General features: G+C 37.5%; 1 protein-coding gene across 1 annotated transcript in view; it reads right to left on the bottom strand.

Moving 5' to 3' along the window:
- Positions 1-8,748: 8,748 nt before the first annotated feature.
- Positions 8,749-19,028, bottom strand: part of LOC150077391 (kyphoscoliosis peptidase-like) — a 69,015-nt gene continuing 58,735 nt past the window's right edge. Inside the window, exons 5-6 of the mRNA XM_090386178.1 lie at positions 16,602-16,722; positions 8,749-10,092 (exon numbers count right to left, since the gene is read on the bottom strand). Coding sequence (XP_090242304.1) covers positions 9,225-10,092; positions 16,602-16,722 — 989 coding nt within the window. The 3' untranslated portion in view covers positions 8,749-9,224. The remainder of the gene's footprint in view (positions 10,093-16,601; positions 16,723-19,028) is intronic.

The raw sequence follows: 19,028 nt of genomic DNA, 5'->3' as shown, positions 1-19,028 counted from the left end.
AGTTTTTCTCTCAGCAAACGGAAAAATTAAAGACACAATATAGGGATGCTTCGTAGCGTTAGTTTCTTTTGTTGTTGTCCGGTTTTAGGAGCATCAGTGACTAAGGCCATATTGCTCCGTATATATTGTCTCTAAATTGCTGTGTTCTGTGGTCGATTTTATGTTTTCTGGACGAAAAACACGAGTTTATGGAAGAAAAACCCATGCTACCCTCGCCTAAAACCGACTAACTCAGCCACGATGTGAAAAAGGCCCATAAAAATTCCTGACATTACTGACGAGACTCAGGTCTTTTTCACCCGGTGTGGGGAGGATGGTGATTCTACCAACCGTGCTACCCACGAGAGATACGCGTTAGTTGCCTTGCCACATAAACTTAAACCAAAATGCCTTTCCATTGATCATCTACTTCTGCAAAACTTCAGCTTCTAAATTCTACAATGTATCCAAAATCTCTATTGCGTCTTAATTCAAATCCCATATGAACAGGAACAATTTGTTCATGGGTTTTTCCTTCACTCAATGGTTAAGTTAATTGTTCTTGGGTGGGGATTGATTACTTCTTTTCCCGGAAATTCGGAGACTTTACACAGTTGAACAGGTAACCCGAAAAAATATGACTAAAAGAATTTGGACACACATGTAGAAGAGCTGTCTTCCAGATAACAGGGAATGTGCTTTCATTCAGACATTTGTTGAACAGAGTCGGAAGAACCGTTGGACGTAGCTTGTGGAATTGTTTGATAAAGATGCCCTCATGAAGGTCGAGGCCCGGACAACCAGAGTTGTTAATTTTTAGGACAGCTGTGTCCACCTCCAGCTGCGTAAATGGCTGAGATTCAGAAGTAGTAGTGTAGGAATTATTCAGCTGTCTTATTTGTTGATGAGTAGTCAAGTCATCCTCTGGGCGATCAGAAGGAAGCAGATTGTCCAAGATAGTGTTGATGGTGTCCCTCCAAGTGAGAGTTTCGGTGCCGTTTGCGGGTACCGACCAATAAACAGTAGGGGAATAGGATTTGTTCCTCGTAAGGCGATAAATAAGGCCCAATGGATCCCGATTGCCAGTAGAAGTAACTAAGTTCTGCCAAGATTTTATTTTACAGGTAGTGATGGTTTTGACGTATTGTCTTTTGAGAACTTGATATTATGTTTTAAGACTTTCGACGTGGGGGGATGGCCAGTTCCTGCGATGTCGTTGGTAAGTGCGTCTAGTCCGATGCACTTGCTGGCGAAGCAGAGTAAGTTCTCGGTTCCACCATGGAGTGGGACGGGAGGACTGAATTTTCTTTTTGGCTGCTTTATAACAGGCGTGGCTGAGAGCATCATTAACATAGGAAGCTAATTCAGAAGCTGTAAAGTGATGGATGAAGTTTATGGTTTCAATTGGGAAATCAATGTTGATTGAGTCATTAAACCGGTTCCACATGATGCGTCGCAAAGAAAATCTTCTAAGGTCCTGTAGTGGAGGATTATATGATTGTGCAGAGCAAGTCACGGAGAAGGTGATCGCACGATGGTCACTTGAGCAAATAGATAAGATAAAGTGTATTTGTAAGTTATTAGCGGCTTCCAGGGTTCCCCCTATATCCGCCGTTTGTTAGGCTTTTTGCCAAGTTGCCGGCTCAGAAAAGAACTTAAAAGAGCATCAAAATTTCACGTATATATTTAACACAAAAAAAAAAAAAAAAAAAAAATTTCTTCAAATTTTTTAAGTTTTTGAATTTTGAGAAGAAAAAAAAAAAAAAAAAAAAAAAAAAAAAAAATGCATCTGATAGATGAAATATGTAATTAGGTGTGCATTAGTGTTGTGTTTGCGTTGTATGTTAGCCGGCACCTGGCATTTAGCAGTAGGGGGCTGTGGCAGGTTTGTGTCACAGCCCCTCACTCCCATCCCTAGCCTCATGGAGGCAGCCAGGATCTACTTTATCTTAAGAGGACATGGACTGATCCAGTCCTGTGGTTAAGTTTTTGGACGTCTGATGTCCCATCAAGTTAATCCTGTGTGGCCGGGTAATGCATCAGGGAAGGTCCCCTCAGAATTACCAGGGCACACTTTTTGGTTTTATTTCCCCTTAGATATGAAATAAAATAAAATAAATAAAATAATTAAAATAAAGTAAAGTAAAATAAAATAAATAAAACAATTAAAATAAAGTAAAGTAAAATAAAATAAGATAATTAAAATAAATAAAATAAAGTAAAATATATTAAAATAAAATAAATAAAATAACATAAATTAAACTATAATAATATAAGGACTATCATTTACTTTTCGATATCCCTATACCCCATCTCTCACAGGGCTCAGTCCTGGCCAAGAGTGGGAGGGATGTACTATTCCATCTCTTGCAGGGCTCAATCCTGACCAAGAGTGGGAATGATGTGATCAGTTCATATTGGTACGCAATCTGGCATGGTAGTGTTCATTTCTTCTTGTCTTTCTTTTTCCCCTCTCTTCCATTTTCCTTCTTCTTCTTTCTTCCCTTCTTCACTTGAGCAAATGTTAGTATTTACTGTCCAGTCATTAATGTTTGAAGAAACGGTGTAAGAAGTAGCAGTGATGTCTATATTTGATTCGCCAAATCACGCCGACGGAGGGAGGTGCCAGAAACGTCTTCAACAATATCATCAGGCGATTATTAGACGCAATAGGTTATGGGAGCCGCCGACCCACCAGAGTCCTCTTTGCTAAAACCACGATACAGGACTGTACGCCTCATTTGGACGAAAGAACACCGGCACTGAACCTTGAATGATTAGAGACAGGTCCCCTGGTCTGATGAGTCCCGTTTCCAGTTATTTCGAGAAGACGGGAGGGTGCGTATCTGGCGGAAACCGCACGAAGGCATGCACCCTTCATGTCAACAAGGAACTGTTCAGGAAGGTGGACGGTCGGTAATGGTCTGCGGCGTGTTCAACTGGCATACGTTAGGACCTCTGGCACGTCTAGACGCATCTCTGAACGGTCCAGGTTACGTGTCCATCCTTGCAGACCATCTGCATCCCTTCATGGTCATCGTGTACCCACAGAGTAATAGACCCTTCCAGCAGGACAATGAGCCTCCACACAGAGCCGTGGTGACTAGAACATGGTTCGGAGAGCATTCTGCAGATTTCACCACCATGGAATGGACTCCCCGTTCATCGGACATGAACCCTGTGGAGCACCTTTTGGATGATGTGAAAAGGTCCGTTCGAGCTTTGTATCCTCCATCGAGGAATGCGACGGAATTATGGACAGCGGTGCAGCAAGCATGGATGGCAATACCTGTGGAATGATTTTGTGAGCTAGTGGACTCAATGTGGCTGCCCTTATCCGGGCGAAAGGTGGTCCCACCAGTTACTAGGTAGGCATCCCATGATTTTTGTATATTCGGTGTACTTTCCCCATTTATAAAAATTGGCTATCACAATATGGGAAATATATACGAGGGGTGATCATTTAATTCGCGAACTGGTGCAAGATTTTGTTTACTATGCGAAATTTCCATAACTGACCCTAGGAACGCTCTCCCTGATCACTACTGAGCACACTCTGTGTGCTCATGTCAGTACTTGTTGAGCTAGCGTTGTGCGAAGAGTTTTTTTTTAGCAGCGTGTCACTGGCGATTGCTTTGCATGTCAGACATACATATTGAACAACGATTTGTGACTCGTCATGTATCGGAAACAGTGAAAGAGATGAACGAAGCGTATGGTAATGAGTGCCTTGGTAGAACGGCCATATTCCAGTGTGGCAAAAATTTCCAGTGTGAGGTGGTTTCTCCAACAAGACAATGCTAAGCTTCATACGGCTGATATTGTGCAAGCATTAATCACTGCCATAGGTTCCGAGGTTGTGTCACATCCCCCTTATTCACCGAACTTAGTCCCGTGTGAGTTCTTCTTGTTTCCAAGCCTGAAGAAAGCTCTAAAATGCAAGCGTTTTGCGTCCGACACAACGATGCTCGTAGAGCCACAACGGAAGCACTTCGCAGTCTTTCAAAAAATGTCTTACGAGAAGCATTTAATGGATGGGTACGATGATGGCGAAAGTGTGTAAAGTCCAAGGGAAAGTATTTTGAGAAGGAGAAGTCCACAGAAGATTCAGATGATGACAATTAAAATAACATCTTGAACCAGTCCGCGAATTAAGTGATCACTTCTCGTATATCAAAGGGACGATCTGGTTCAGAAGTTTTTGGACTATATAATCTTTATGTGCATTCCAATATTGCATTAACTCTTGTAGCCTCATTCGAGGAATTTAATTTTCCACTGCGAGTTAAAGCGTTACGACTACACGGGATGATTTGGCAGCTCCTTATTTTGACAATATAATTTAGGAATAGCAATTTTCTCTTAAAATGAAGAAGTTGTTTATTTGCTTCCACGTGCAAACTTTAAATAGGTAATATTTGGAAGCTGTTGATGTATTGGGTTGAGCTACTCAAGGACACTCTTTCTATCACACTACTATATGGACAAACCATAGTCCTGTTGAGATCTAAGTGTGCGGAACAAGTGAAGTGGGGGTGTATCGATCAGCACACCATGCCATGGCTACGGTTATTTTGAGTTTATTCAAAATTTTTGGCACACATAGTTCGGATATTCATTGTATGTTTCAGAAACTTAAACTTATTATTGAGAGTTAGTCCATCGAAACGGACACTCAGATATCGTTACAGGTCGAGTGCTCGTTTGTGATTCTGGTTCATGGTGTTATTTTCGATTTTACAAAAATGTACACTAATAATTTTTATGCTCGGAGTGACGGTAGCCATTCCATGATATACAAGTCCCTATTTTATTGATTAGGAATTTAAACTGTGGCTTAATATTAGCTCATGTTTAGTGGATAGCATGAGATGAGATAATAAGAAATAGTTTCAAAATAACAGGAATGTTTGTGTCATTTCATTTGCTCTGAAAGAAAATGACCTTATGGGACTCCTTTCTAGGTTAAAAGTCAGTAGACGGTGCCTTTAGCGAACCTGAAGATTATGACAATATAAGAAACTCTGTATTAGAAGTGGCAAACATCCGCGTGAGCCAAGCATGTGCAAACTCGAAGAACACCAAAATGCCATGAAGTGAAGTATTTCTGGATACCGAGACACATTATGACGAGATGCTCTTTTCTAAGGAAAGCATTCCGAATTTTGGGCTGAACTTGGACCATAACATCCAAGTAGGATGTGCTTTTTTTTCTGAAATCCATACTGATTTTCACTGATTTGCCACAATCGTACTTTACTGTATCCATTCTCTTACTGTCCACACATTTTATGGCTGAACAATGTGCAGTTAACGAGTTTTATACTGAAGTTCATATTACGTGCATTTCTATTCCAAATAGAAATATATTATGTGCATATATAATATATTTCTATTTGGTAAATATATTCTGTAAATATTACGTGCATTTCTATTCCAAAGTAACAAAACATTACTATTGGTACAGCATAACTGAAATAGTCAACTTTTCCTGTTGATAATATGTTCAGTAATAGTGGAAGTAATCTGTTCCTTTTATTTTTCAAGTATTAATTACTGTCTACATAAATAAATATTTTTTGACATTTAGTTTGTGTCAATGAAATTATTTACAATGTTTGCATTAAATCAAATTATTTAAAAGTTCGAGTGACTGAACAGGAGCTTGGTCATGCTATGACAGTATCAATGACACAAATGCAGACTTCAAAGACATTTATTGAATCGCCTCATTAGTACCATGACAACAAAAGAACAAATAGGTGCAGTTTACATACAAAAGGTAACAATCACAGACATATCATTATAACGTAAAAACAAGAAACATCCAAACCACATTAATCGGTTTGCTATCTGAGAAAAAAAAATGCAAACAATCACATATTTTTACAACACACTTTTATCAGAAAGAGCAGCACTCACTGCAAACAAAATTCTTTTAAATTCCGACAATTGTATCTGCAGTCGTTTAAAAATAAATTCACTTGAAATTACATAAAGTGGATAACAATTTTACAGCAGAAGGCTGTTTTGAAAATAAATATGTATTCTGACAGGATATCCGGAAAAAAAATAGAATATTTGTAAATATCAATAGTTATTGCGGTATTTTAAGAAACTGTATGCATATATATATTATTTTATCTTTCTCTGCCAGCTTCTTCGGAAATATCCAATTCTGGATATCGGGCAGAGAAAAACCACTCTGAAAAAGTGACCCTGCACATTGAAATGACATTTCACAAACAATACTTTTATTGATTCCCTAACTCGTTGCGTGAACTCATATTAAAGATCCATACTTTGACATAATTTGATAATAACCTGCCTCAAACCTATTCGAGTAATAATTACAGTCACTTTGCGTGGCTTTATGTTTTTTTCATTGAAGAAATAAAATAAAACCATTTAAGTAAAATGCCCACAGTCTCGATTGTGCCAAAGCTGGTCACTGAAGAGACTTCGTGAATTGCAAATAGCATCACTGAACAAGTGACCCATGGGGTCAATAATCTATATATGTTTTCTTAAAAGATCGCAAAACATTCACAAAATATTAACTTAAAGAGATTGTTTAAAAATGTTTTGTTCAAACAAAGCTGGTAAAAGTCACATACTGTTATTTTTCCCATTACTTTGTTTATCCAAATTATTTCCATCTTTCTCCGTAATGAAACTACAGCTTTTCGCAACTTCGCTATTAAAGACTTTGATTACCACAAATTATATACATTTGCAACTGCTTTTTTGTTATTACATTTAGAATAACGTTTATTATGGCTCGCTGTATTACGAAATAAATAATGATTTTTGTTACAGAAAATGTTGTTTCTACAGCTGGCATAAGGTATAATATTTTACTTAGAATTCAGTAGACCTTGTATGTTTGATGACTTTCTCCAACACGCAAACTTCTCAAAGTCAAGGAAACTTTAAATTAAATCGTAAATTGCATTTCACTTACATGATGCACAAAAGCTTTAAACAAATCGGACTTGCAAACATTAAAAGGGTAAAACCGGGCTTTGGAACAGGAAAATAATAAAACTAAATCAAAATTCACTGCAATATAAAGAATTCAACCTAAAGAAAGTTGTTTCAGAGTAGCCCAAATCAATTATAACTAAAATTATAATATTTAAGTGAAAACTCTTTAAATTATAGAAAGCACAAACTGGATTTTTCTTTTAAAATTTGTATATTGCAAACATTTATAATTATTTACCTAAAACCTCGTAATAATAATCAATGCAATACTATATTAGCAGTAATAAAAGATGGGAATAAAGAAACAGTAAAACATACTGTTAATTTGTCTCCTGTCTATATTAATTATAAATTCTAACGTAATATTTGCAATGTTTTTCATTATGGAAGCATCAGCCAAATCAGAAATAATCATTTCTCAAATAGTTTATTGCACAATAAAGTTCTTCATTGTAATATCGGAATGTGTAAGAAAATATCTCTTCTCTACTACAGTCAATGACATGCAATCTAAATTATCGATGGCTAGAAATCTTAACAGAAAAATACTACTAGTGGTAATATTAACTTATTTTTACTTCTGCAATTATTCTTGTGTGCGTGGATATGTACGAGTTAACGGTATATATCTATATATCATTGCAATTTGGTGTACACATTTATACGCGGAGTTGGTCTCCATATTTGAAATCGTTCAGCAACATAGAAAGTTCACCATGGGAACAAAACAAAATAGAATTATGACACGAAACCTTTTATGTACAAGGCACACATAAACTTGAAATTATTGGACATGAAACAGCACATGCAGCAAAGACAGACGAAGGACAATGGTACAAATGGCGTAACGGAGACTAACATGGCAAAAAAATGCACAAGGCTCTCAGAGAGCATGCGCCAGTACTACACTGGAAAGTGAGATTCCTAAATATTAGTATATACATTTGTACAGACATTTCTCTTTTTTTTTTCTTTTTTTCAAATAAATAAAATAAATACAGTTTTTAATAAATATAATTGGTCGCGAATTATATTTTATACCGCATACTGGCGTCTACTTCCTATATATTTTGGACAAACACTGTAAAACAATATGCGACTTGTCATATAAATCAGACACCTCAGTTGGCCATAATTTTCGCAGACAAAATAGTGTACTTTAAAGTCTATTTAACTACAACAGAAATAAAGTTAAATTAGGCACTTATAGCGTTTTTGTTTTCTTTTTTTTTAAGACGGTAGAAATTCAAAATTCATTTGAATTTCGGTGTAAAGGAATACACGAGTTTCAAGCATTGGTTCTAAACAGATATGTCTACATCGTGTAAGCTCGTGTGCTCTTCGACCTGCCTAATTCCATCCAATGAAAGTAATATTACCAATCTGTAAACATACTTGGATTGTCTTGAGGTGTTAACACACTAATGATGAGGCATAATTTTGAGGAATTTGCATTCCACTACGAATTGCAAAAATGCCCAGTTTCCTTTCTATTTTCAGTATGCTCAAGAAAAGCAAAAAGAGTCGGTAGAAATTCTAAGATAACTTAAAACTCTTCGGTGTTGTAGTTTATTGATGATATAATCTTTCTTTCTAACTGCTGTAGGGTGGATCATCCGAAAGAGATATAAAGCGTATAAAAGTAAAAATTAAATGGAAATGATTAACAATAGTAAACAGCCTATTACTTTAGCCTATTATTTTACACTACAATGTCCAGTAGTAAAAACCTGTATGTATAGGTATACAGCTTTAATTAATGATATTAATTCTCGCTGAATTCTAGAAACAACAGCATAAAATATATCGCAAACATCAACTTGGTATACTTCTATCACCACTCTCTTCCCAGTGGGCCTCCGTGATGAAAGGCACTTATCTGGTGCATTAAATATTGTCCTTGACCCGCTTGTTATCACCCCAGATCGGAATCCGGCAGTAACTGCATCAACAAATACTGGTGACGCCACCTGGTTGGACATTAGGCACTAACTTGGAGTTTCCGAACCAGCACGGTATTCTAGATTTGCCCATGGCGAAGAGAGGGAGGGGAGAGGAGAGAAAGATTACGTTCGTCCTTTCAGCATAAATCAAATGGTATCACAGGCCTACAGTAAACGGTTACAAAACAGGCATCGTGATTAACACTCTAGCGCTAGTCGATGGACTTTTATTGAACCTGAGCCATCTAACGCCTAGAGATGAGGACTAATCAATTCTTAGTTGGACGGAATGTTTGTGCCAATTCTCGAACATGACTATCGAATGAAAGCTATCCGTATTCTTCGTTTTTCCGGCTTCTTTTCTTCTTCCTTTTCCTGAGGTTTGATTTGAGGCGGGGGAAAGTCTTCGTCGTACATCTGTCTGCTGAACTTACAGTCTATGAGGTACGATGCGATCAAAGGTAACCGCCACTTGCCCTTCTGTTTTGGTTTGGGCATACCGAAAATCATGAATTTATACATGCCGACACGCACAGGTGTAAAATTAAAGCTTATACGGTTGTCTTTGTCTTCTCGGCGTATGATGTCCTTACTGTCCATCTCAACACCTTCCACATCCAGTAGCTGGTGTGTTATTAGCATCGACTCTACCACTTCTAGTACTAATTTACGTTTCCCACCCCATGTGACAATCATCGGTCCTGATTGGTTTACCATCTTCATTCGAAAGTCGAAAAAACTCTGGGTTGGCCCCCAAGGAACTTCGTTTAGGGGGTATGGCTGCAAGTATTTCTTTGCGACAAGACACTCGAGTAAGAAAATAACAACGTTGTGCAGGCTCGTTTCCTCTCGCATTTCCCGTTCCGGTTTGGCGTAAACTTTAAAGTAGTAACGTCCTTCAACAGGTGGCGTAACAGCGAACGACCCAACCAGTCTATCTTCTTTCAGCTGGCAAAACACGTAATTGTTCAAGGAGGAGTTTTCAACTTCGTCTGCAGGATATAGCTTGAATTTATAACGCATAGCCTCGTGACAGGCAATTTTTATTTCTTTGTGAACTTTGAAAACAACTGGGTTTTGCGGACGAGATCTGATTTTCATGTTGTAGTCGAAAAAATAGGGTGTCACTTTAGGAAGAGCATTGAATTCCTCCAAAGATAGGGCTTTATCCAGAAGCTGCCACCTGAAAAAATAAAAAATACGCAAATTAAGAAAGAATAATATATTCAGAAGAACTTACTAATTGGGTCTTATGATAATTAGGGGTAGCTGGAATAAATAAAGTACATTTAATGGAACGTGGATTCTGCCGCACCGTTTTCTATTCATGTACTTGTATTTGCAACGAAACTAACAAACATACCAAAGCAGAATTAAGGCACTAATATATTCTTGAGAAATAGAGAGAAATTCTTCTATTGCTCTTTTGAAAAATATTAATAATATTAGGTGATATAAAGAACAATAAACCCTTAACGGCCGCGGTCTAGGGGTGTTACTTAGGAACAAAATGATTTCAATATGAAGGAATTCACGTTTATATGCTTGCTTAAACTCACACAATTAAGGCTGAGGTTATATACTCGTACATGTTATTTATATAATTAATTACAGAATATAAATGCTTAAACAACATAGGCTCAACAGTCACATGTCGATTAATGGTGCAGACTGATTAGTTGAACGAGTATGGAACGAGGCCTTCTGCTTGTATGGAGTTGATTCTTTGTGTATTCATCGATATACAATTCATTCATTCACGGTACCATGGTTAAAAAAGTGATCCATAACGAAGCCTCGAAATGATATAACTAGGTTAGGTCAGTACATGCATAGTTATGGCCTGCCTCCACGTGGAATGGAGAGGTGCTGGGAAGCAACCTTCCTGGTGGTCGATGCTTCCTGTTAGCAAAGATATTCAAACAACTAAAGGACCACACGCAGCACAAACTAGTACTTTACACATTTCTCGTCAATTTAGACAGTTACATATCATCACAGTGTACCAAAGCGGAGTTGAAATAACATTTATGAGCCGCCCTACATAAGATATAACACATGTCCATATGATTAGGTCCACCAAATTTAACGGAGGGTTGACTTCGATCCGTGGTCAGAAGGGAATTCTTTGGGACATGCTTTGTAGAGGGACAAGCGCAGAGCACAAGGAACTGCCTTGAGAGAAATATAGAGATTTCCCATCCACAGTAGTCCCAGAATAAACCATGAGTTTAGCAGCTGTGATGAGACGCAGCTCTTATTAGCTCCGGAATCCTCTGAACGTGTAATTATTGAGCCATTATTACCTATAGTACGTGGGGAGGGGGGAAGAATAGTAGGTAACCTTTCTTCCCTGTGGGGGGAAGAAAGGTTATGAGTTTGCAAGCCAATACTCAGCAGTAATGATAGGTTTTAGTATGGTAGGAGCCGAGTGGTCAGGAGCAGGAGTGCAGTAGCATACGTTCTTTGAGTAGACCGGAGTTAAGTCCCTGACTGCTAAATACGGTCGATCTGCCAACTTGCACTGGCCCAGCGTGGCAGATTATGGTCAATTTCCCTCAACATGAATTGGTGAGGAGACGTCCCTCCTGCAGTGGATTAACAATGGCTGCAGTTTACCTTTTTACCTTTTATAGCAGGAGCTGATGTCCAAATTTCAGCTTATAAAGGATTAGTTGATAAAATACGATACTGAAGTAGATGATCTGTCATCAACTTATTATAGTAAGTGGTTATAATCATTGTCTGCCCTCACCAAGTGGAAAAGGCTTGGGTTCGAATATCATCAATGACGTCAGGAACCATAATGAACTTTATTCACTCCTTGGCTGAGTTAGTAGGTCTCAGACATAGACAGAAAGGTTTTACTCGTGAACCTTGGGGTTTCTCCAGAAAAACAGGCAAATCGACTAGAGAACACATGTAATTTATGGGCATAGTACAAATTGGACAGATGATCGGTTCTGGGGGGGGGCTTAATATGACAGTTTTATTTTATTATTAGTAGTAGTATCGCAGGTGCCATCAATCGTAAGCGGATGGCTCGAGCAGCAGTATATCCATAAGGAGGCTCAATCCAGTTTTGAATCAATGATGACTCCCAAGTCTGAATGCTTCTTTATACTCGATATCAAAGCATCATGCAAGGAAGGTCTGGTGGCAGTTTATGATGGCAAACAAACATTTCTACCCAGAGCGAGATGATCTATATTAATCTCTCAAATATTATCAAAAGATTACGGGTAAATCGGGATGATTTTCTTGACAAAAATCCTATAGAGAAAAAATAACCAAAGACTTACGCTCATTCATTTTCTTCTACCCCCCCCCCCTCATGATAAATAATGGCAGCTTTTAGAACGCAATTTTCGTGTGTATGCCATTTCAAAGACTCTGCAAAATATTTTCTATATGCTTACTTTCCCTAGTATTTTCTAAATAAATATGACCAACATGGTTATTTGTAATTTAAAAATATATCAATTCAGAGCCGAAACGAAAGTAGCTTTATGGATATTGGAATAAAGAAGACAGTTAGTAATGATATGCTTAATCGTTGGTTGAGCCTGACAGTAGGAGCAATAAGAAGGAATTTCTCCCAAAAGTAACAAAAGATGTGGTAGATTTGGATGAACGAGTTTAATGTGTAAATATTCAATATTAAATTAACAGAATAATTGTTTCATATAACTAAATTTGTATTTGTAAATAACACTATATATAGTACATTCAATTCATGAATTAATCCATCCAATTTTGTCTCTCCTCAAGAGATTGTTTTCTATGTATATTATCTAATAATTCCTTGGACTCTCTCATTCTGCATCCATGGGTAAAACATTTGTATAGGACACTTGGGTAAATTTTTATAAAGATTTTAAAAATAGTTGTACATCCTCCGCTGCTCGGGGTGTAAACATTTTCGAGGGAAATAAACGGATTTATTCAAAATAGTTGTCACTTCGATTTAGTGGGGTTTATTTTAAGATTGAACTACTGGAGGGATTGAGCAACGTCAAACAGGTTCCTGTTGATTTGTGTAGTGGTTTCTGACTTCTGGTTCGTTTCTTAATTATTTTTTTACATGGCAACAGTAATAGTTATCTAAATATGTAGTATGCCGCAATTTTCGCATTATTAATTTTACGGGATTCGAGGTATATTCTGGGTTATCATTTGGAAAATTGAAGCTATGTATTTTGAGATCATCTGCATAGTTGACTTTGGACCTTTTCTTCACAGGAGGTGCTAAGATAGCAATGAACAACAAGATTGGTTGGTTGGGGATTTATTTGGCGCATCAGCATCTATGGCCATAGTGCGCCATGAACAACAAGCCAGAAAGAAATCCACAGGGATGCCTATTTTAATCCTTTCTACATAGTTGAAACTATTAACGTTAAGTTTAATTTTGCGAATGGTTATCAACTGTGAGAGAAAGATAATAGGCCACCGCGAACTTGACAGTAGTCCTCCAACAGCTAAAGAAGTTGGGAATATTAATTGGGTCAAACACTGCTTTGATCTCAATACATGTAATTGCCATCTCTGCATTCTTCAGCTCTATATTCTTTTATACAATATGAAAAGCGCCAAAGATTTTGGTCGTCGTTGACCGCAGGCTAGTAACAGTAAATATTAAATGCTGCTTATAATTTTCTATTCAGACATGCTTAACATATTTTCATTGCAGTTCTATATAACGAATTAGGTATACTAATGTACCGTATATCAATTTATTGCACTACATCTGAGGAAATAAACAAAAATATTCATAATGAGTTATCGGGTCTGTAATTTGTAAATCGCAGAAGTGTTGGGATTACAGTCAGGGTAATGAGGAGGGTGCCTCGCGTTTATGAACTGAATGTGTATTAAGACCGGTTTGACCGGTAGTGTAGCTGAAATTGTACCTCCTACTTCTACAAAATGGTCCCTTTTTCTAATGGTACCAGTACGGAGATCATACGCTGGACGTGGTTTCTACTACGAAGAGCCTGAACAAATTGGATCCAGTACAGTAAAATGAATCTGACCCACTATTACAGGGGTAGCTTGTCTTCCTGGATGTGGTCTGCAATCCTTTCAAACCCCCTTAATCGAAGTGTTTGATATGGATATTTTACTTATTTGTTGCCCCGATGTTTAACCATGCATATAATAATTATTTACTAATCCACATGTTGATCAATAAACTCTCAGAAACATTATTCCAAAATTTGAGAATTATTCCTAAAGTAATATACATTGGAAATCTAAGAACGGTGAAGTTTTCATATTGGACGAAGAAGAGAGACTCTAATAAAGAAAGGCTAGACTGGGATGAAAAAAAAAAAAAAAAAAAACAGCACACTTCCCCACAATAGTGCTACTGTAGTATTTTTGCCGGCCAAAATGAAAACCAACTGGACGTCTTAGTCCTAGTATAAGAGGCCTTTCTCAAGTCAAGGTGTGTGGTACGAGCACCACACACCTTGACTGCCAACTCTGCATTGGTTCCAGTGAGTATGATCACCTCTAACATACAAGATATCTATAAAACAAACTCTTTCCTATGGAAAATACCTAGAATATTAAGATAGGAGTTCAGAAATTCTACATGAACATTGTTCAAAAAGACTAGTTTGAACAAAATATTTATTTCGTCGGATTAGACTTCGCAGTGAGGTTACCCTCCCCGTTATCACAGCGGTTACGATCGTTGTCCTCCCACACCGTGTGAAAAGGTCTGGGTTCGAATCTTGTAAACGACGCGAGGAACTCGAGCTTTCCAAACCGTGGCCGAGTTATTTGGTTTCGGATAGCAAGATTTTTCTCCCAGAAACGCAGATTTTTCGGTACACAAAGAATAGGCAAATTACCACAAAAAAACACAGAATAGACAAAAATACACTTGGGTGTATGAGGTACTGCTCGAGTAACTCGAAACTTGAAAATTTGTTTCCCCTGCTACCAATGAGGTTCTGGTGAGTAGATAGGAGCAGGCTTCTAAGGGTTATCAAAGATGCTACTTGTTTGAAAAGTCTGGATTCTTATCACTTTAACAGTTCTTTCTATGGGAGAATGGAAATTGGAGACTCAAAGGTCTCTTCAGTCAGACTGTAGTTGCAAGTCTTAGAAAGAGGAATTATGGTTTCCCAACGAGTTTGTTCCAGACTTTTTTTTTTAGTCTGCAGAATTTGCAATCGGCTCGTGAGCACGCACCCATACACGTATGATTCACAGATAAACGCACTATGACTAATGATTTATGTGCAAAACAAAAAATAAGAATAACAACTGCGAAAGAATATTTCTAACTCGCGCCCACGCTGCGTAGTACGACACACAGTAAGGCAATTCCGATATAAGTACAGAACCAATAAAATCAAAAAAGCTACACAATGCTGTTGAACCTTAAAAAAAAAAATGGGTATAACAATAATAAATTTTGTTATGTTTAACACCTGGAAATTTATGAATCTATTTAAGACAAAAATGAAATAATATAGCAAAAAAGTTTTTGTAAATAACTGCACTGAAAACTAAATTTTGAAGTCAATGAATTTATTTACTGTTATAAATAAATGCAGGGTTATACAACCTCTGACCACAAGGGGGTCAAAAAATACCTTAACAGATATTTATTTAAAGTATACCCAGTATAAAATAAAATAAAATAAAATATTTCCAGAAGCTTCTGGAAATATTTTATATTTTATTTTATTTTATTTTATACTGGGTATACTTTAAATAAATATCTGTTAAACTATGGACCCCAGTACTCCAGGCCCATTTGTCACTAAAAAATACCTTGTTGGAAATTAATGCAAACAAGGGTGCAGTGTGTGTATGTGTGAAGAGAGAGAGAGAGAGAGAGAGAGAGAGAGAGAGAGAGAGAGAGAGAGAGAGAGAGAGAGATATACTCGTACATATAGTATGTATTCATACTCAAGTGCACTCCCGTGTCGCGGACAAAAAAAAAAAAAAAAAAAGGCCCCAAATAACAAAAGGGGGAAAGACGCCTCGGCAATCCTGGCAAAGAGAACTCGCATATTTGTTCTTGTTTTTACTCTGGCACGGTCAGTGGAGTTTACAATAAATGATCGATGTAAATGTTAATCGCATTTAACAGTCACGGGCTTGAAGCCCGGTCCACTCAAAGAGTACGTGCTACTGCATTTCATTCCTGACCACTCAGCTACATCATCTTTTCCGCAACCTTAATTCTCACACCAGGGTTCTTCTGAACCCTTGGGTCTTTCCTATTTAATATATCGTGTATACGAGGATACATGTGTTACACACACACACGTACGTACTGTATATGCAAAAATATAACTTTCACGTAACCAAAGCATTGCGCTTTCCTGTCTCCGTTTCGTAATTTAGAAGTCAATTATCCCAGCTTTTTTCTATTCTGACAGAACATTTGATTTACATTTGTTTTTACAGACATGTTCACCATTACTCAGTATACACGATGTTTCCTTATGCTGTAGCTAGCTATAATTCTATGTCGGTGTTTAAATTCTCCTCAATAAATCCTCCTTGCATTGTGGTTGTCCAATCACAAAATTACTGAAGGCCAGAGGGAAAGAAATGGAGGAATACTAAGGAATATAAATATATATAACCTTTTTTTTAATCCTACGAATGATATCTAAAAGTTGCGACCTTTTATATTAATAAAATCAAGCAATAGAGAATTACCTGCTATAATTAGTCTCCACCTCATCATAAGGGAAGTGAGTCCATATCAAGATTTCTGGATCGGTGAGGAAAAAATGTTCATTCATCTTGCGCTGGAATCTCCCCGTGTGATCTGTGTACCCTGAAATTGAAAGGAAGGTCGGATTAAGATAAATGGCCATTCCAGATAAGAAAACAGACCTGATTTATACATTAAATGATTGAGGCTCTGAAAAAAACAACTTAGGTACTTGTTAAGAAATATTTAATATTGACATCAACAATGTTGTGTGATGCTAAGTCATCTTAGTGCTAAGTCATGTAGCGCACTTGCAGTTATTATAAACATTTCTCTATAAAAACGAATTAACAGAAAAGCAAAATATTTAGTTAGACTTGGAGTATATCATTCAATTCTGAAAATATTAAATTTAATATCGACCTGCTCCATATAGTTGTTAGCCCGAGAGTTTTTACTTTCCCTGAAATTATAACCTATCCATGCACCCAGTTATCAGTATCGTAACGGAGCAACATCAAGCCTGAGTTGTATAACTGTTGGGTATCTATTGCTAGTCGAAAGAACAAAGAGAATATTCCCATTGAAGCTAGACAAAGTTTGTATCCCAGGGAACGAGAAAACCTCTCGCTCTAACTAGGTTATACGAATTTCTCTCCATACCAAATAAGGAGTGAGCCAAAGTCTCCCTAGTCCCTACAAGATCTAGAAATGAATTAATTAATGTGTAAAGGAAAAGGAATGCAGTAGGTCAAGCCCTTTTCGCCAACTGCGATATCCAAAAGATTTTACGACCGGGGTAACTGAAAATAAGTCATGAGAGGTTGGCAACAACAAGGGAAGCCAGCATGAGAAAGTGAGTGGGCGTCCTTTTTATTTATCGTTTCCAACACCAAGGAGCCCAAATAAGTTAAGCAGAGACAGAGGAACCCTTTTGGAAGCATAAGTCATCCCTGGACCGTCTTGGGCAGGAAACTCGTGATTTAGAGTCGTCAATGAGAGAGTTTTTCTCCAGAAGACAAAAGAGCACAGAATATAAAAGGGGCCCATATGAGACCAAAAAGTTGTCTCCGTCGCCACCGCCGAAGGCCCTGCTGGTTCTGGTCAACATCGCTCCTATGTTCCTCTGAAGATCTTCACCACCATCAACATAAGTCGCCGCCGTCTAGCGAATCCCTACGGTCATCGATGCTGATCGCTGCGACTGTATAAGCTTCCATCGGCTTTTCGCCCAAGCCTCTTCAGTAGCTGCCCGCACCATCTCGTCATGCTGAAGAGATAGAATTGTGATGGATAGAGAGGACCACAGTCCACTCCACTATAGAAGGAAGCCTTGTAACAGACTCCAGGACAAACCAACTTAACTCGGTAAGCAGTGGCTGATTTAGCACTTGAGAGGCCCCAGGCACAATTCAATTTTGAGCCCCCCCTAAATATTTTCGGTACCACTACAGTGTGCATTTGACGCGCACGTTTTTACTATAGCACGCGCTCTAGATTTGGTGTTGCGGTTTTAATCATTTTGGTTGCGCAATTCTTTCATACATATTTTAACTAATGTTTAAATGAAAAAATGACACAACTACCATCCCTCCCAAATCTAACATTAATACACGAAAACAACAAATCTCCAAACCAAAGCGATAAAATAGTTAAATGGTACGCCGCGCCGATATGTTATGAATTCATGGTCCCACTAAAACCTACAGGCAGGAGTGCAGAACAGAAGGTACGTAGCATAAGCGCATGGGCTTGCATAGCAATCCCTGCCTGTAAATTGCACGGTATCACGGTAGAATGCAGGCTACAGCAGCACCATATTTTATTTGTGACCTTCCCTACCTATCTTCCAAGTTACGACTTTTAAGAGGTAGCAAAAAGTTTAGATTATATAACTGAAATGTGTCTTTATATTTACTCTTTTATTCATCATTACTGATCGAGGTGGATTTTTTTTTTTTTTTTTTTTTTTTTTATAAAAGTGCATAAATTGATTTATTAATCAAAAAATACATTGAAACAACATAGTTATCAGTCTGTTTATTAAGCATTAAAAATATATTCGAATATAAAATAACATCGTTTGTTATTGTATTAATTAGATGGTAGGTGTACCAATGTCAATGGGTGTATGGGGATTTTTTCAGCATATCCAATGATAAGTTTAATTTTTCAATTTATGTTTTTGTCATCGACACAAAAGTAGCAACTGGCTATCCACACACATTAATTGCCTTAAATTTCCCAGTCCATTTTAGCGTTCTACATACACATTATTTGGCATGGCACATTATCAAATTTCTATTCCTTATAGATATAAATATATTAGTTTGGGAAACAATGTCGTAGACAACAGTAAAAACATTATTAAAAATATCATGCAATCTCTAAATAAAGAACAGGATCTAGTAGAAATTTGACTCATTTTT

The sequence above is a fragment of the Mastigoproctus giganteus genome, chromosome 12, assembly GCF_048544385.1.
Source record: "Mastigoproctus giganteus isolate SK-2022 chromosome 12, ASM4854438v1, whole genome shotgun sequence".
NCBI classification, from domain to species: Eukaryota; Metazoa; Arthropoda; class Arachnida; order Uropygi; family Thelyphonidae; genus Mastigoproctus; species Mastigoproctus giganteus.
Note: the sequence above shows the minus strand (reverse complement) of the source record. Positions and strands in the feature narration are given on the sequence as shown.